General features: G+C 47.4%; 2 protein-coding genes across 16 annotated transcripts in view; one reads left to right on the forward strand and one right to left on the reverse strand.

The window, feature by feature from the left end:
* The first annotated feature begins 2,400 nt into the window (after positions 1 to 2,400).
* Positions 2,401 to 19,271, forward strand: UPP2 (uridine phosphorylase 2). Of its 2 annotated transcripts, none has more exons than XM_048054040.2 (7): positions 2,401 to 3,504; positions 4,012 to 4,129; positions 5,142 to 5,300; positions 7,038 to 7,152; positions 7,666 to 7,875; positions 9,313 to 9,459; positions 18,871 to 19,271. In XM_048054040.2, the coding sequence occupies exons 1-7, from the start codon at positions 3,479 to 3,481 to the stop codon at positions 18,933 to 18,935; spliced, it is 840 nt and encodes a 279-aa protein (XP_047909997.1). In that variant the 5' UTR covers positions 2,401 to 3,478; the 3' UTR covers positions 18,936 to 19,271. The 2 variants fall into 2 exon arrangements, with proteins under 2 accessions (XP_047909997.1, XP_013049082.2); XM_013193628.3 differs by lacking the exon at positions 18,871 to 19,271 and adding an exon at positions 9,885 to 10,153.
* CCDC148 (coiled-coil domain containing 148) overlaps positions 9,403 to 19,295 on the reverse strand; it is a 68,317-nt gene continuing 58,424 nt past the window's right edge. For 10 of the 14 annotated variants that reach the window (XM_066999094.1, XM_066999085.1, XM_066999084.1 and 7 more), the window contains 4 exons: positions 16,558 to 16,675; positions 14,164 to 14,304; positions 12,173 to 12,315; positions 9,403 to 9,539 (listed from right to left, as the gene is read on the reverse strand). In XM_066999094.1, coding sequence (XP_066855195.1) covers positions 9,497 to 9,539; positions 12,173 to 12,315; positions 14,164 to 14,304; positions 16,558 to 16,675 — 445 coding nt within the window. In that variant the 3' untranslated portion in view covers positions 9,403 to 9,496. The other 4 variants (XM_066999088.1, XM_066999091.1, XM_066999092.1 and 1 more) reach the window with 4 other exon arrangements.

The following is a 19,295-nucleotide window of genomic DNA, read 5'->3' on the forward strand; positions in this document are numbered from 1 at the left end:
ACGCGCTCAGGGCTCCGGTCTCTGTTTCTCACCGTCCTCACTTCCCCACCTGCCTTGCAAAGAGAACACAGTCCTGCAGCGTCTGCCACCGCGGGCAGGACTGCCGGGGGCACAGAGACACCACGCGGCGGGGGAGAACGGCCCCACCGAACAACCGAGGGCATATCTAAGGCATCTCCAACAGCAAGGACAACAGCAAGGACAACAGTCACAACAGAGGAACCCAAGAGTGAGAGGTCTTCATTACTGACCAGAACCTGACCAGGCAGCGAGCCAACCCGCACAAAGACAAGCTCTGAAACTGCCCCAAAACGTACATGGCAGCGGCAACTGCTGTCCCTTCACTTCAGGATCAGTTCTGGGAATCCAAAAGCACAAGTCAACCGTTTCCCTCGGGCTTGTTTACTTACAAAGAACACGCTCGTTCCTTTTACCTTGAACGCGGCAGGGACAAACAACACCAGGAACATTGCTTACTCACAGCTTCTCAGCCTGCCTTCCCAGGCAGAGCTTTGTCCCAAGGGGATTTCTGCCTCTGCTCACTCCACAGGGCTGCTCTCCAAAACCTTGCCTTTTGCCTCTTGGACACCTGTAGCCCTGTGAGGGTGCTGGGTGACCCTGCCCAGACCCAGCGGGGTTGCGCTCAGCCCAGCGGCACTGGGCTCCCGGCAGGGAATATGCGATGCTGTGCTCTGGCACTTCTCCAGTACCTGAGATGTGCTGGTGGCCTCAGCCCCCGGCCCAGCCTGTGGCACAGGGCTGCTCCTGCCCCATGGCAGCACCCAGCGTGGTGCCGGGAAGCCAAGGGCTGGTGGTCACACCATGCCGTGCCCATCACAGCACAATGTGCCCGTCACACCATGCCGTGCCCATCACAGCACAATGTGCCCATCACACCATGCCGTGCCCATCACAGCACAATGTGCCCATCACACCATGCCGTGCCCATCACACCATGCCGTGCCCATCACACCATGCCGTGCCCATCACAGCACAATGTGCCCATCACAGCACAATGTGCCCATCACACCATGCCGTGCCCATCACACCACAATGTGCCCGTCACACCATGCCGTGCCCATCACAGCACACTGTGCACAACCCCATCCACCTCACCTGCTGCAGGAGGCGGTACCAGCAGCAGACCAGCATCTCTGCAGGCAGATCACAAAGTGCCCTTTGGATAGCGAATTCAGGGCAATTTCTTCCTGGGCAAGTGCAGAACCAGTGAAAACCCTGTATTTCCTGAGGTCTGCTCTTCAGCTGATCTCCTCTGAGAGAGGTCTTACATTTTTGGCAAGGGAGAGATGTGCCATGGCTCTGCGAAAGGTGTGGCTGCAGCTGGGTCCGCACTGGCCATCCGCCCTGCGCACTCCACTGGCAGCAGGCAAGGATATCACGCATTGCAGCTGGGTCCACTGGAATATTATTTTTAGTTCTTAAGTAAATATTTAGCTAAAAAGTCACCTGTGCACTCAGGAAAATTATTTTGTCATGAGACAGTTTACAAGAGCGCAAGTGCAGAACTTGCCAGACATGTCCAAAAATACTTGGCTGCAAGTGTGAAGAAGGGGAGGCAAGGAACTCCTGCATTTAACAGACCATGCCAGCAACCTCTGCCCACAGGATCACGCTGGCTCGGGGCAATACCCACCCTGCTTCACCGCAGGGTCACTGGCATGATGACAGCTGTCTGTCCACCCACCATTCTGCCAGATCCTGCCTTTCCCTCCAGCCCCGCTGAACTTGCTCCCAGCGTGGGCTCTGCCCGGTCGCAGAGTGCCAGCGGCAGGGCTCGGCTCGCTGCAGAGCTGGTGTTGCACCGTGCCCACACCGCCGTGCCACAGCGCGGCCAGCACCCTCCTCCTCTGAACCTCTGCAGGCTGCAAGGCAGTGCTCGAGCAGCTGGGAAGTGATGGAGCGGGGTGAGAGACTTGTGCAATTCCTTCTGCATCAGCTAGGCTCCTGACACAAGTAGATGATTTTTGTGCCCACTCATCCACAGACTCATCTGGGCTCTGAGGCGCAAGCTGTTCTTTCTGCTTTGTGCATCATCAACAGCAATGGGAGCTCTGCAAGCCAAATTAGCCTCAGCAGTGGCTGGGTGACAGCTCCGACTGCAGCACATCTGTGCGGAAGCCGCGGGTCCCCCCCAGCCCCGCTCCTCCAGCAGGGTGGGACCTGCCGGCAGCGGGGATGCTGACTGTGCACCTGGGGCCCAGATCCCGAGTGGGGCGACCTCGCGCCACTTCGCCAAACGAGCACGCGCCAAAGAAAGCGGCAAACCCACGGCAAGCCAAAACTGGCCTCAGCTCCACCACGGTGCTTGCAGCCAGCATTTGCAAGTAGCAAACCTTCCTGTTGTAGTCTCCAAATGGAGTAATGCTAAGTGGACAATACTGTAAAGAGCCGCATGACAGTCCCTATATTAACTGCAACGTGCCGAAACATTTAATGCTACGCTGAGAGCGACGAGCGTCTGTGTGAGTGACACAGTTCAAGACTGCAGGGAGCACTGCATGTGCATCCCCAAGGACACTTTTTCTGCGTACCTCTCATCGCAATCTGATGCACTCTGAAAGGAAAAAGAAAAAGCAAATCCATATTCTTCGGGAGCACTGTGGAGTGTCAGCAATAAGTCATCTTTGGCAGGAATATGTTAACAGCATCCAGAGAGGAGAGAACTTCATCTGAGCAGAGAAACCATTGCAGCCTGACTTTGGTACAACTCCAGCAAGTCTGAAATGTTCATACGGGCTCTGCTCCAGCCCTCCTCAGATCCTTCCTGATCCCATCTTGGGCAAGACATCCAAGTTACACTTTTCTGTACAACTGGTTTGTAATGCTTATTTGACTTTCCATGGTGTTTTGCAATGTTAAGGGCTTGGACACGTACATGCTTTCAAATGTCAGAGGCATCCCCGCTGCCAGAAGCCCCACCTGCAGATACGCTGGGCCGCTCTGGGGAGCCGATCGCACCGTGCTCAGGCCCGGGATCCATTCCGGGGCCCCTCATGCCCTGGCACGGGAACACGCCACGCCATGCCACGCCAGTCTCGGAGCCAACACACCGTTTGCACGAAGCCACCACACACGTGTGCCGGCCCCGCAGCCCCGCGCCGGCCAAAGGGCAAGTGGGCGTGCGGCCGGAGCTGCGGGCGAAGGGGAGCCGGGGGTAGGAGCGACACACCTGCAGGAACAGCCAATGCGCGGCTCTGGGACCACAACCGGGGCAAACAGCAGCGCTGGCCCGGAGGAGGAACGTCTCGCACCTACCTGACAAATGGGAGCAGGAGGAGGGAGGTGGTCCTGCTGCCCTCTGGGGTGTTGCACAAAGCGGGGAGAGAGTATTTAACCCCCTGCAGAGCCGCCTCAGATCTCTTCCTAGCTCCAAAAGCTAGCAGCTGAAGAAATAGCAGGGTGTTTTCCTTGCCTTTTCTGCAGGGTATCGCTTTCAGCTGACTCTGGCAGAGCCGTCATGACTGAAACAACAGGTTACTCTGGGTGAGTCATGGGAGAGGCTTTGAATTTGTTTTAATAAGACAAGAAAAATGTTCTCTGGGTTTTCTTTAAGCCTTATTTGTAAAATTGGCCTGTATCGCTATTTAGTTGCTTTACATCTATCAAAGCACTTGGAAAAGCAAGGTAAACCAACCTCCTGCCATCTGCAGAATCTGAATTTAATTTGCACTTATACTGTTAGGCAATTATTTGGGACAATACAAATATAAACTCCTGATTTGCTAAGAGCTTAATAAGCTGTCACATGTGATGCAGCACAGTACATTACCTGTTAGATACCTGTAGCAGCATTATATCAAAGAGCTAAGTTTGACAAAACTGATGACAAATACTGAGAACCCCTTTCTGCCAAGTATGTAGGGACAGTAAAAACAGTGCTGAAGGGGCTCCCAAAAGCAGCAGCTGTGAGGAGGACGAGCACTCGTGAGGCTCCGGCAGGAAGGCAGCTGCCCGCCGCCCGCTCACCCGGCTCTGCCCCTCTCCCCGCAGCGGTGGGCTCGTCCTCATCAAAAACCCGCACCTGGACACGATGGAGGAGGACATTCTGTATCACTTGGACTTGGGAACAAGGACGCACAACCTGCCTGCTATGTTTGGGGACATAAAGGTAAGTAGCAGGGGCAAAAGCGAGGCAGCAGCTCCCAGGCGCAGGGCTCTCCATCCCCTTGTCCCGCGGCGCTGCCGTCCTGTGCCGGGGCCCCGCTGCTGTGGGTGCGCCAGCTGGAGGCAGGATCTGGCCACCTGCAAAGGGTCTCGGTGGCTTGTTTTGGACAGAAGGCCCAGTAGAAAACTCTCCTTTAAAATACCTAACATTCAGTAAAACCTGAGGTTATTTTGGCCTCCCTGTTAGAGGACAGGCAGGAAGCACTTGTCCAAAGCATCTGAGCTGAGCTTTGTGTGCTGGAGACAGGGGAAAGAGGATGTCCTATTTTTAGCTGAGGCCAAAGCACAAAGCTGTCAAGCACAGGCTGTCGGTGCTCCCATCCCACATTAAATCAGAGCAGGGGAAGCGTCACGGAGCCACAGGGCTCGAGGAACCCGGCACAGCCGTCACCATGCGTGGGCTCCCCCTTCCCTGCAGGTCGGCAGCGCTGCCCACGCAGCCACACGCCAGCCCCCTCCTATGTTTAGGGAGCGGTTTTTGTTTTAGTATGGAAACTGAGAAAATTTGTCCCTTTCCTCCCTGACTCTGTGGCCTTCGTGTCATCAGCAGTGCTCTCTAATTGCAGTAGACACTGCTGATAGAATAAATAAAATGACAAGCTACTCTAACATCTGGCTTTGCTTTCCTTTGCTGTCAGTAGGAATACTAACAGCTTAAATTGGCCAAATATATTACAGTGAAATTACTTTAGATCTTCTTGACTTGGAGCTGACACCCAGCTCTGTGCAGCTGTACGGCTGTCTCGGCCCAGCGCAGTCACAGCCCCAGAGGAGCACGGCTTGGCTTTCACGGCAGCTCCGGGTGTTGAGACCCCCGTTGCTCTGCTGCCCCTTGGCTGCCCGTGAGGAGGCAGCGCTCGCTGCTCGCGTCTGGTGCAGCTGGACACTGCCACGTTAGGACTGACTCGATACCCATTTTAGTGAAAAATACCCACAAACTCACATTTTACACCTAGTTTGTCTGCGTTGGCGGCAGTCCGAACAGGATGAAGGCGTTTGCCCAGTTCATGCACAAGGAGCTGGGGCTCGAGGGCAGTGGGGAGGACCTGGCTGACATCTGCGCAGGGACGGACCGCTACGCCATGTACCGCACGGGGCCGGTGCTCTCCATCAGCGTAAGTACCGCGAGGCGATGCTCCGCGAGGCTCCGCGCGCCTTCCAGCCCCGGCACCATGGCCCCGGCCTCCGGCACAGCCTCGGCCCAGCCGCCGCCGGCCTCTCCCCTTGCCTGGTGTTCAGCCATTGCCACCACCACAGTCCCTCAGCCACGGCTGTCCTCTGCTTGCCTGACACTTCCCGCTTAAGAGGCGCAGAGCTCAGGATGAGCAGGCACGCATTTTGCCCATCTCAGCGGTGTGGCAGTTCACCAGGCAAAGAGCAGTTCCCATCACAAATGAGCTATGAAATATTGCCGACAGTACTGCACTGGCATGGGTTCCCAAGTGAAAACCTTGCCCCATTGTTGGTTCCTCTAGGAACAGTGGTGTTTTTGGCACTGCGCAGGGGAAGGAGCACGGGCTGCAACGGCGGGTGCTGGCGCCCCAGGGCCCGCTGCTGCTGCCGCTTTTTCGGGCATGGGATCAGTCTCGCACCCGGTTCACAGGAGGTGGCACCGCTCAGGCGGGAGGGATCACGTCTGGTTCCTCTGACAGAACCGAACCAAACCTGACTGACGGAGAAGCCTGAGGGACTCGATCTGGCAGGATCCCAGGGAAAAAGCCCTGCAGGCTTTTCTCTGCCCCACCTGGCAGCAGCTGTGCCGGGCAGCAGCCGTGCGGCAGCCACCGCCCTGTCGGCACGAGCCTCCCGAGCGCGGCGCCCAGCGGCTGCCAACACCGCGAGTTTGCGAGTTGCTTGGAAACACGGACGAACTCGAACGTACCGGAGGTAGGAAGACGGCTTCCTGCTTTGAATATTTACAGAGAGAATAAATTTTTTAGACATTGGCAAATAGCTCAGGCTGACGTTCCAGAATAATAACATGCAAAATGTTTTCATATTTAAAACGTGATAGAAGACTGTAGACCATCAGCCTCACAGCCAAAAAGAGACGTTGCAATATGAGAGCTGACTGCCAATGTGCTTCTTCAGATACACTTCCTTCAGGATTTTGAGCACGATGGAGATGGCAAAAAGAAAAAAACAGAGGCCTTTCTCATGAAAAAAAAGGCTGTACTGCCAAATACCTTTTATTTTTAAAGGTGAAACCGAGAAAAGGATGGTGACTGAGCAACAGAGCAGAGACCTGAGATGAGACACGAGGGAGCAGAGAGAAGGGGCAGCCCCGGCAGCCAAGGACTGAGGGGGCGGCACCAGCCCCTGCCCAGGGGGCCGAACCCATCCGTTGTCCTTGTGCCCAGCGACGTGGGAGAGGTGCTGTGGTGTGGGCAGGGACAGCTGGGAGGCACCCAGAGGAGCGGCGGCTCAGGTAGCTTTTGCCAGATCTCACCATTAAGAGCATGATCAGGACATGACGAACAACGAAAGTCAGCACGTGGCATAAGGATGAGTGGTGTGAGGAAGCGCTTGGAGCATTCAGCTGCCGGGGTGCATTTGTGGAGAGCACTTTCCTGAAGGAGAGACACCACCTGTGCCCCACGTAGTGGTCCCTGGGCACAAACACCAGCTCTATGGACAGGAACCTTAAAATCACCAAGGGGAGGAGAGGGCTAGATGCTTTACCTGGGCAGGCTACAAAGACGTGAGAGGTCTCCTGCCCCAGAAGACGCCTGCTGCTGGCCTCATCATCAGGAAGAGGCCACAGTGTAATCCTGAGCTCGCAGTGGTCAGGTACCTGCCACCTACTGTGCTGTCACAAGGAACAACCCTTTTCTTTTTTTTCCTCTCAACAGCACGGGATGGGCATCCCTTCCATTTCCATTATGCTTCATGAACTAATCAAACTGCTGCACCACGCAAAATGCCGAGACGTTACCATTATACGCATCGGTACTTCTGGAGGCTTAGGTAAGCTGCCTACGGCCTTTTTCCAAGCAAAAGGCCATTAATAAAAAAAATTCTCAGCAATGGGTGATGTAGTTATGAGCTTTTGCATTTTGCCAAGTCCTCAGATATCAAACACGAAGATAATATTTTATTTTCAGGTTAAAACCCAGGACACTTCTAGCGACTGCTTTAGCAGATGGCACGTTTTCGTTATGGCTGCCAGGGCAGCAGTGCTGCTCATGCCTGCGCAAGCTGGTGCTGGGGTGTGGTCTCTGCAAGCCAGAAGCAATTAAAATGCTGTCACTCAGCACATTCCCACAGTCACTTACCATGTGCTGATTTTCTGCATTTTACTTATACATCTGTGCCACTGCATAAATTTCAATTATTCTCTCACATCTGTTTTGCTAAAAATAAAAATTAAAAAAAAAAACTCACATAGGTACCCAGTGATATTTTTCTGTCAAGCTGAAGTCTTACAACAGGTCACAAGTGCCACGAGCGCTGGCTTAGCCTCAGCCTTTATTTTCACAGGGATCGAGGCCGGCTCCGTTGTGATCACAGACACGGCCGTGGACGCCTCCTTCCAGCCGCGGTTCGAGCAGGTGGTGCTGGGCGACGTGGTGGTGCGGAGCACGGACCTGGACAGGGACCTCGCGGAGGAGCTCCTCGCCTGCAGCAAGGAGGTCCCCGACTTCCCCACGCTCATTGGGCACACCATGTGCACCTACGATTTCTATGAAGGTAAGCGCGCTCCGGCTGTTCCCCTTCCCCGCGGACACGGCGCCGAGTGTTCCTGCCGTTACGCAGGCAGAACCGCCCATGCTAACGATCCTACGGGCGGCAGGAACTGCCCCGCTGCTTTGTTCGTTAGTTCGGAGGCCAAGGCGGGCTGCACCTTCAGAACCTGCAGTGCCCACGTCAGCACTTTGCCAGGGCACGGCCTTCCCTGCCAACCGGTCGCCCCGCACTTGGCAGTTCGATCTGTAACATCAACTGCAGGGCCGGTGCTGCTGCGGTCGGGGGGGTCACGAGGACCCATCTGGGCAGCGGTGGCTCCCCGGGGACAGTGCAGGTGCTGGGACCTCTGCCATGACATGGGGAGCTGCGTGTGGTCAGGAGCCCTCCAAAAGCAGGCCGAGAGCCTCGCCCTGGCAGAGAAACATCCCCTTGCCAGCACCCCTCCCCTTATCCCAGCAGATGGGTTGCGCTCAGCTGTTTCCTATAAGCCTGTAACTTCAGAATCACCAAACACAAGAAAAATGTCAGGAAGCGTGCGATGTTTATGTAAACAAACTTCGCTTACTCTGGAACTGTTTCCTTTGCAAAATGAAATGCTGATTACAGAGTAGATGAAATGTAATAAATGAAGAATTAATAATCTGAGAACTATTTATAAACCTTTGGATCTGCTTGCAAATGCAACCATCTGCATATTGCTCGAGGCCATGTTTTATTTAAATAAAAAGCCGTTAAGAGGATTAACAGTAGGAAGAGCAATAAAATGCAGCACTCTGCCCAGGTTGGCACTGCCGCAGGTGTATGTTTTGCTTGCACAAAGGATGTTGTGTGCTGTGCAAGAGGTGTAGCTGCACAGGCCCACCGCACGGGAAGGCCCGCGGTGGGAGCGCCAGCGCCCCAGGGCCCGGCTCCGCAGCCGGTGCCCAAGGGGGGAATGCCACTCGCAAACAGCTCGGGCTGCCTGCACCCACAGCACTCCCTACAAAAATAAATAAATAAATAAACCTAAATTAAAGGGACTTTCCAATCCCTGATTTTCCCATTTTCACAGCTTGCTATGCTCCTTCCACAACGATCTGGCACTGCTAGGATTTAAGCTGGCAGACCTGCAGCTGACGTGCACTGCAGACCTCAGAGGAGCTGTGAGGATTTGCCCCAGCAGAGTGCGAGACACCCCCTGTACTGAATCTCTGTGGTTAGTCTTCCTTTTTACAAGTGTTAAAACCTGTGTAGTTTTCTCCTCTATACAGAGACATAGCACACTAGCTTTCAAAGTTCAGGTTAATTGGAACATGAATTAAGTAGCTATGCAAAGGGAAACTTGGTCGGCTTCAGACAAAACGTGGGCACTGCAGGGCTTTCCAGCTGAAGCTACCCCCAGGTCACTGTGACAGCAGCCCTGCGAGGACAAGCAATGACAGCCCTTCATTTCCTTTCAAGGTCAGGGGAGATTAGACGGAGCGTTGTGCTCTTTCTCCAGTGAAAAAAAGTTGGAATACTTAAAAAGAGCTCACGAGGCTGGCGTGAGAAACATCGAAATGGAGTCCACGGCGTTCGCTGCCATGTGCGGGCTGTGCGGTTTGAAAGGTGAGTCCCTGCCGCGGGCTGCTTCCCGGCCGTACCTTCACCCAACGCGGGGCTTGCGTTTGTGATGAGATCCAGATGACCTGAAGGCCAAAAACACATTCCTAACGATTTCCACTAGAAAAAGTACTCTAAAACAAATCCCATGGCTCAGTAAAAAACAGGTTTGTTTTAAAAGGCCTGAGCGTGTGTCAGACAAAAAAAACAGGTAAATCCCCTCACCCCTCCCTGCTGGACACGCTTCTTGGCAGCAGAGGTGCAGCTCTGCCCCCCATCTTGTCTGCCCACGGCCCCCACAGCGTCCCGGGCCTTCTGCTGCAGGCGAGCGCAGGGAGGGCAGCGCGAGGGGCTCTCCCCGAGGCCTGGCGCCCGCCATAGCACAGGGGCTCCTGTCTGCGCGGTAAAGCAGCACTTGGGCCGCCTTGCAGCTGCTGTCGTCTGCGTGGCGCTCCTGGACCGCCTGGAGGGGGACCAGATCCGGGCACCCCGTGAGGTGCTGCGGGAGTACCAGCAGCGGCCTCAGCGCCTGATCGCCGCCTTCATCCGGAGACGCCTGGGGCTGCACCCACCCGCGGGACCCGCACTCCCCTCCAGCAACTGAGGGCACCACCGACCGGCACGGCCCGTGAGCGATGGCCGGGCCCTGGTGCCGCCAGCGCCCGAAGCACACACCGGGGGCACACAGGACCAAGCCCCGGCACACACCGCAGGCGAGCACACCTTTTCTGGGAAGCCAAAAGGAGGGACTCGGTCACAACGCGCTCCCCCAGGGCTGAGCAGGCGCTGCTGCCCGCGAGCAGGGCGGCTGGGTTTCACCAACATCGCAGTGCCAGAGCTGTGGGCCTCAAATAATTTGAACTGCACCAACATCATCGAGCACCCAAGGAGAGCAGCAGCCAAAATTCACTCAGGAGATGAGTGTGTCACCGAGCTGGCTCCTGCTCAAGGAACATGCAGGTCCTGCGGGGGTGGCTCCTGCCCACCCTGCCCCTGGGCAGAGGATGGCTTTGCTTCAGGCACATTGCCGAAAGCTACATAAATGGCATAGCAAAATTAATTTGCACTTGTGAACGTTGCTGTTACACACTGCTGTTACGACAGGCGTTCAGACTCACATTCATGCAATATGGAACGGTGCTTGAACCTCGTGTGGCCCCAGAGCCCGGCAGGGCAGGGAGCACACGCCAACATCTGCACCAACCTGGTGTCACCAGCTGCAGCCACTGGTCCTCCACACCCTCTGCAAACCAGCACACACCCAGGATACAGACAATGATCTCTAAGTATCACCATGAGCTGTAAAAGACCAAAATGCTCCTAGGCAGTGGGTGGAGGGGCTTTCACAGGGGTGTGTGTACAGCCTGGCCAACTTCCTACTGAAATTGCTTCCAGTTTTGAAGGCTCACTTACAAGGTCGCTTGCAAATTAATTTTGACAGCTTTAGAACTATAAGATTTAAGTGTTCTGATAAATACATTTTTTACATATTGAAAAACTTCCAGTTCAGGAGATTCTTCCGAAAGCTCGGTTCTGCCCAACTCGCCCCTTGGCGCACTTAGTAACTCTACACTTAGTGTAGAGTTACTTGATGTGTCAAAAAGGAAGACAATCTGATTTCCGTGCCAGGTGAGGAGGTATGTGGTAGCCAGCAGTAAAATCTCTCTCTTGGTGTTTGCCTTCTTTGCACCATGGACTCTGCTGATAATGCTGACAGGCCCTCCTTGATCCTCATCCTCAATTTCTCATTTGGGTAGCGAGGAATTACTGTCTGCTTTGCAAGGCAGTGGTAGGTATGTGATCCATTAACGTTTATAAGGCATTACAACATTATGCTAATGAAGTTCTTTTTAACATCTAGATACTCAGATATGGATGCTCTGATATTTATTGTCCTTTTTAGTTAAGCTGCTAACTGTAACTTGTTTACATACAGAATAAATTTCACAGTCATCTTATGTAAGGCTTGAAAATGTAATCAGTTACAAAATGAAATGACATCAGTTTCCCTTTCATTTAATAGAATCATATTCCATAGTTTCAGCTGCAAAATAAAGATCCCAGATCTGAAATGGTATTTCTAATTCATAATTTATTCTGAAAGAGTAATCACCAATATGAAATTGCTTGCATGATTGGTTTGCAGTAAATATGATGCAGCAAATTGGTTTCTAAATATAGACAAAGGTTAAGTTTCTTCTTATAGTAACCAAGGAATAATAGGTACATTCATGATAACGAAGATTTTATAATTAAAAGAACCAAGTTCTCAAGCAACCTGGAATGAATTATGTATCATAATTACTACGTATCATAGTGCAATCTAAAGTGACTGTGAAGCTATTTTGGCTTTATGCTGTCATTACAAAACAGAATTCCTACCTAAGATGATATATATCAAATTGGCCAGTAACGTCTGTGGGAGTTTTTCATGTACAGGTGACCAATTTTCCAGTGGAGGGAGACATGGAAAATTCTGCAGGATTATTCTGTAGCAGCCAACACCCACCAGATTTCCATAAAACCTTCACCAAGGCAGGTGTAAAATGGTGTACTGAGCACTGTATAGGAAAGGCACATTGTTTTTTTAAATGATTGTACACAGTGACAACAGAGTAGTTCCACTACACAGTCTATAGGAAATTTATTTAAAGTTTTTGCATAATGGCCCACACTACACCCCTGAAGCTTCTCTGTTCTGATACATGATGTGCTCTACCTTTTAAAAGCCGTAGATTCCATATCTCTTCTTGGAAGTTTCAGTGGAGGAATTTTTGGTAAAATTTCTTTTGCGTAAAGTGTTTTATGAAGTCCAGCTTCTCGAAGAGCTAACTCAACTCGAACTCTAGGGTCAGAAATGATCTGTTAAAACAAACCACAGCAATGACGAATAGAAACAAAACAGTACTTTCCTCATTTGCACAGTGTATCTTACAGGTTATCTGTCAATGTATATATTCAAAAAGTTCTAAAAGGCAATTACAACTGTTATGGTCATAAAATAAAGCCTTTAAAAGCAGAGAAACTCTATAATGAATAAGCGTTATCTCACTGCACATATTTTGATATAATCCTTTTTAATATCAATGACAACAACCTATTTTAATAGAGTCCTGGTTTTCCATTCCTCAGCAAAACTGTAAGGGCAGATGAGAAAACTGAGTGACTTTTAATTCAGCCTACTCACTGAATAGATTTTGACTTTTCTGATGTTCCCCATCGGCACAACCCTGCTTTCAGCACACAACTTCTCATCTCTTCCTGTTTGCTTCTATGGGATCTGAGTGCTTCAAATGCATTTATGATTTTTCCACAGCACTGCCTTGTGACTACATGTCAGTACCACTTTCATTTACATAACAACAACTAAGGCCCAGGGAAATTAATGCTAAGATCTGTCAAAAGTTTAGCTGACAACATTTGTAAGCCCCTTTCAATTCTTCCTTACGTGGGTTGCGGCAGGAAGCACAAAACGTACAAGAGTCGCGCAGCTTTCAGTTCCAGCTCCACCAGCGACAGTGCCCAGAGCTGCTGGGAAGACCGACACTGGGGAACGTCACTCACAGCTGCTGTTGCTCTGGGATGGAGCACGCGAACATGCTTAGCAGGAATAGGGACTGCAGTCTGGACAGTATATACGACTGGCTGAGATTGAAACAGGCAGAATACTCTGAGAATTCAAGTATCGACCTCAAATATACGTTTGGATAGCATTTTCAAGCTAGGCTTTTCAAAACCTCACAGCATCAGTCAGACTGGGGTAAATTTTCATAGCCAAACAAAAACTACATCTCTTGTATTTGAAATGATTCCCTGGAATTTGGAAATTATGCAGACAGAAAGAGAAATGCTATGATGTAGTTCTATGGCATAAAATTTGTCCAGCACTCCCTCTTTTAAGACATTTTAAAGCTTCTCAGTTTCAAATGCATAGATTGAGCAGATGGGAAACGATAAAGGAAACAAAAAAAACCTTCCCTATGTTGCTTCATTACATATGAAATAGAGCTCGCACTATTCTCAGCAGTCTGAGTGACCTGAAAACAGGAGTGCAGTTACCTCAGTTTCCTGGTTCATCTACACCTGGCTGGTTTCTTCTCCTTTAGCCATTGCGTATTACATCCCAATTGGTTTTCAGTTCACCAACAGTGAGAAGACAGTCGAGGTACTAATTTTCAGCTTATGAAGAGATACATAATATGGTTCCAAGGAAAAAAAGTACCCCACAATTAAGTTACCTGTGACATAGCTCTTTCTTACAGTCAGGAGGACTTTCATGCTGAGGCACTTCATTTCAAGTACTTAGTACAACACTAACTGGAACCAGTTAAAAGGAGGCACTTTTTAAAGTAAATTCCTAAAAGTGTAAAACGGGTGAGTTTTGAAACGAAGAAACAGCAAACAGATCACTCAAAACACCCAGTGCACCCAGGAAGTGCCCAGTTGGCTCAGCTCAGTCCATCCATCTAGCCCAGTAGCCTCAATGGACACAAATGTCTATTGTGTACGCTCTTGCTGTGCTCCTCCTGCATCTACAAAGATCTGGTCAGAGAGCTTACTCCACCTATTACTCCTCATGTTTTTACTTTTAGACATATTATACTCTATGTTCTACTGTTAACATCACTATTTCAGCTACAAGATCACTATCATATATTGCTCTCATGACATACTTGCATACAACAAACTGTACAGTACCATTACAATTACCTGCTCTTCACTGAACGTATGCAACTTAAACAGTGGCTTTTGAAGAACAAACTCTTCCTTGGTTCCAATGCCCATCCGAGCTTTAGATGCCACTGTATCAGCCACTACTCTAGCTGGATCTAATTTTGCAACAACAGAAACCTGAAGTACACAATATGAAAATAACAGTTACTTTATCTGTTTAGACATACAGTGAGAAAAGGTCTTATTAATAACACACATCCTTTCAGAACGCTATCATTTACCTGGTTTAGAAATTCCGAGAGTAGACTTAAGCCAACTTGTCTCCATGTATAAATATCGTAAAGCTGACAAGTTGAGTCCAGAGCATGAGTATCCCCTCCAGGGATGCTGAGCTAGGTCTCAAGACCAGCAAATAGCATTCTGCCTCACACTGCATATGCTCAGAGAGCACTCAAATCCTGAATAAGCACATTGCTTTTCCTCAACGTCTGCTGAGGGCCAATGTCCACCAGCAGCTCAGAGGCTCTCTGGATGCCTGCTAGCAGCAGAGCACCCCCGAAGCCACATGCTGTCAGCGATCTCTAAGAAAGTACTGTAGCAATACAGAACAAGAGGGGAAGATGCAGCTCGTGAACACAGTAAAACTTTCTAAGACTGCACGCTGAAAATGGTAGGAAACCCACTCTGACAGAGGCTGGTACTCAGGGAGATTTTTTCCAGCTTCCCAGTGGAGACAATTTAATTGGCTGCACTTAATATAGCAGTGGGCATGCCTGGCAAGTACCGAAATGTTATAATGTGGAGAATTGCCTGTTATGTGGGCAGGCTGAACACACAGTAACCTGCATGCTTGTGAATGCCGATTGTCAGTCCTTAAAAACTGAAAATAAACTTGAAAGCTGAATGGCGGCTTTGTGTTAATATACTCAGATACAGGCTAAAACTACTTGGGAAAATATAGAAAGATGCATGAGCAAACTAATCAGTCAGGACAGCAAATGAATGGCTAAAACAAGAAAAAATATTTAAAATAATCTATAATTATTTTTTCCACATCTCTTTTTAATAAAACGTCATCTTCATATTTACCCTGTAAATATACAAACTTTATGACTTCACTGGAGATCTTATTTTTTTTCCCACATATGACAAAGGGGCATATTTTATGAAGAAGTATTTCATCAGTGTGAAACACAAAGAATAAATATTGATTGGAAAAATAATGAAGCAGAAGCTCTTCCATCCTGGTCAAAGGCAATTCTAGTAGCATTTTCTCATTTGATACGAGAATTGGGTCAGTCAGTTCAGATCATGACTCTCAATCAGCCTCTGATAAAATATGCTGTAAAAGGCAATGCAATTCAACCAGTAACTTAGAAAAGACATAAAAGAGTTCTTTTTTAAGAAAATGCACTGACAATCTAAAATCATAGTTAATACGACAAAATATTTAATTGGCCAGATTCTTAATGTATTACTGACTGGAAATTAATTTGAATTTAACAGTTTAAAAAATGACTGAACTAATAGACCAATGGTCCCTCTGGCTTATTTATTCCTGTTATGCTCCCACAGAAGATAGCCTGCAGTATTTGAACTCTTATGTTTTTCTTTCTTCTTGACTTTGTACTCCATAACGCTGAAGTGAAAGCACTTAAAAGGCCACAAACAGTCCACGGGGGACTGAGGAAAAATTTCACTGGCATGCATGCTGCACTGAGATGGTTAAACCTAAAGCCAAAGGACATGCTGAAGGTCATGGCTGCACCACTGTATTTTTAAGTACAGGTAGTCCAGGGTAGAGAGCTGCTGTATTAATTCTGATTAAATTATCCAAAATCAGAAGGGTTTAAAGAGCACCTTTTCTCCTTCCCCTATTTTCCTTTGGCTGCACATCCTGAAGTGCAAAGAATTTGAACTCCGGATTTTTCTTTTTAATTTTTGAAGTAAAAACCAAGGAGATAAGATACAAAAATATATATGAAGGAAACATTACATCTTCAAAAGTCAGCAAGAGAAAAAAAGTAACTTTGTACTTTTACTATAGCAAATGTTAGCAAGCACTTTCTGGGATGTCCTTTTGTTCTTTTCAAGATAAGGTGTAAAAGTTTCACAGCTTTTCATTTAAATTTCATTTAATTTTAAATTAAATTACTCATAAACCTTGCCTGAGACTCAAGGCAGACTTAAGATTTTTAAAAAAAGATAGAAGACATATCCACAACATATCAACAGCTTCTACAGTGTAATTTAACATCTTAATGTTCCTGTTGTCAGAGTTACAAAGCACACATGACAGAACTAATGGCAAACTTAAAGTACATTTTAACTTCATTTATTTGCTTGTGACTATTTTTTTAAAATCTTCAATATGACGGTATGTGTTTGTATCTTTACTGTGTATGAAAATACTATATATAATATAAACACCTTTTGTCGGAGTGCTTCAAGGCATTTCTCTTTTTCTTCTTCTTCACGTGCTTCTTGAAGGGCTTGTTCCTTTTTCTCCAGGAACCGCTTGTCTAGCAATGCTTGTCTAAACTTTACCCTGTAAAACAGCACATATACAAGTAGAAAAACACTTGGCCACTTTTCATTTCAAAATTGTTACTTTCAATTTGAAAACTATCCTGATGTTCTTTGTGTCCACTTAAAAAACAAGATGGTTCATCAAAACACCTGCAAAATGCAAAGAATGCTTTTTCTTTTATATATAGAGACATACAATTTTATTTATTTATTTTAGAAGTTGGCTAACCATTCAGACTTCATTTCTAAAGCCTAGCTTTTCTCTAGCAAGCTTATAGCACTATTACTCATTTTTTTCCATTTTCTTTGCCAAGTAGAAATGTTCTGACATCTGTGTATGGTAGCAGAACTCTTTCCTATAACCCTTTCCATTAAAAGAAACAAATTGCTCCCAATCTCGTTACTGGAAGAAGCAAGAAAACTTAAGAATTATAAACTTCCTTAGAAAGAAAAAAATGGAGGTTAGCATAAATTAATTTAAAACTTTACCTATTACATTATTTTTGCTGATGAACTTTTTGCAATAGGTTTTTATTGCCTCAATAATATTACTGTGACCATATTTCCTATTAGTTCTCAGTCCACTGCCAAACTCTGTTTCTTATGAAGCTGTAAGGATATTCTTTGTCATATCACTGTTAGTCCTTTGACAGGAATTGCCATTGCCACACTCTGCATACAGAGTTATCCTTCTTTCCCCCTTCAAATTTCAATTTGCCTTTAGAGAACTGGAGAAGAAAACGCTGATTCAACTACAGTAAAACTAGTATATTTTTATAATTCTCAAAACTTTCATAAGTTCAAAGGAGTACGTAATTTTTGCTATGAACAATTTGTCCGAAGAGAATGGTAAAAAGCTGCCTGACGATGCCCAAGAGAGGCTTTCTGTTTATCAGTGTAGCCGTTGTAGTTTAGTCAGATGAACATTTACAACAGTAATCTTCACTGGTAATTTCATTCCAGGGAGAAGGCTTAAGCTGGTTTTCATACAAAGAAAATTTAATAAAAAGAAGAAATACTTTTTTTTTTTCTGAAAAAAAAAAAAACCACAAAAATTGTATTATATTGAAAATCTTTCACTGTGCTTGAGCTGACTACTATGATATGAGTTTTAAAATACTCCAGTATTATCAAATATGAAATTCAACAACTTGAGAACTTCTGTAAATTACTAAGAAAGAAAACTGAGGGGGACTCACTGAGGTCTAATTTCAAATACTGCTTCTCTTCTGTAGGAATTTTCATACATGCAGGAGCATAAAACCTTACTAAAGCCAAATGGAAATAATTTATAGTGCTTCCATACGCACTATAAATATGTATAAGTGATAGCAAATGATTAACAAATTAAACAACAGGCAGACGAAGGCAGAGAAAGGACCTACCACCTTGTTGCTCTGTAAAATTAAGTACAACTAATTTTATAGAAAAGCTAAAAAAAATCTTAATACACAATTTTGACTTTAAGTACCACTGTAAGTAACAATTTTAATAAATCATCAGCTGAAAAATGGGCTTAGCTGATTAGGTTTGGTAAAACTACCTTTTAAAGTATTGTGGGCATACACATGTAATTTTTTATAAGCAGAATTTCATTAAAATTATGCTTTAAGACACTGTCTCATAAATATTCAATAGGAAAAATATTCAATAGGAAAAGTTTTTATTATGAAAGCTTTAGCTGGAACTTTAAAAAAATGGGTCATAATATAGATAGCATTTTTGGTCTGTATCACAACTTACCCTGTTCCCTGTCGTCGATTGAATAAATATCTGATAAAAAGTAGAAAGCATTATCCAGTGGTTAGGTTACAGCACGAAGGCTAGGAAGATCTATTTGTCGTGTTTCTACCTGCAGTAGGCTGGATTGATGCATGATGCTGCCAAGGCTCCCAGCATCTGGGATATGCAGTGCTTTACATACCCATGTGAAGTTTTCAGAAGTAGTCTCAAGTTCCCATGACAAAAACTGATGGGATAGATCCTTTGCTAGTTTATGCTGCAACCCAAGTCAGAGAGCTGTGGTTGTGTCAAGGTACGCAGCCTAACTCAGCCCTGAGCTCTAAAGAAATTCTTAAATGTACGGAAGGGTTTCCAGCACAAGCTTGCGGCAAAGCTGCTGTAAGCATCGGCTCCACCAACAGCATCTCATTTGTCTGATCTTCTGAATGGTCTTAAACATCCAGTTCTCCAACGATTTTCTGGATTCTTTAGGTTCTATGGCCCTTCAACACGGAGCACTGAACAGAGAGAGAGGGAGGACGTCGGGGGTTTCATGAGATCCGTGCTTCTGAAATGGGAAAACCTCGAGAGGCAACAGAAGAAAGGCTGTCTGTCTGCCAGCATTCTCAGGAGGGAACCGCAGCAAACAGCACAAAGTAAAGGAGAGATGCAATAAGAGATGAGCACCTTCACCCCCTGCATGTGATTAACAGAGCAGCACAGCAAGGAGCTGCCAGTGCTCCATTTCTCATGGTTAGTGAGAAAATTCCTGCAAACAGCAATCCTTTCCTCCTGACTCTCCCAACTCTGCCCCATGAATTCAGGGCTAGGACTCAGCACAGTGACTGTTTTGTTTTTTTTTTTTAATTTTATATTTTATAAACCTGATTACTTAATTTAAAATTAAATGTAGAAAC

The sequence above is a fragment of the Anser cygnoides genome, chromosome 6, assembly GCF_040182565.1.
Source record: "Anser cygnoides isolate HZ-2024a breed goose chromosome 6, Taihu_goose_T2T_genome, whole genome shotgun sequence".
Classification (NCBI taxonomy): Eukaryota; Metazoa; Chordata; class Aves; order Anseriformes; family Anatidae; genus Anser; species Anser cygnoides.

Bases quoted from the DNA above. Each gene is read 5' to 3' on its own strand.
- UPP2 (XM_013193628.3), top strand. From the start codon at position 3,479: ATGACTGAAACAACAGGTTACTCTGG. The intron at 7,153-7,665 runs GTAAGCTGCCTA...TTATTTTCACAG, and splicing joins CGGTACTTCTGGAGGCTTAG to GGATCGAGGCCGGCTCCGTT. The intron at 7,876-9,312 runs GTAAGCGCGCTC...TTTCCTTTCAAG, and splicing joins CACCTACGATTTCTATGAAG to GTCAGGGGAGATTAGACGGA.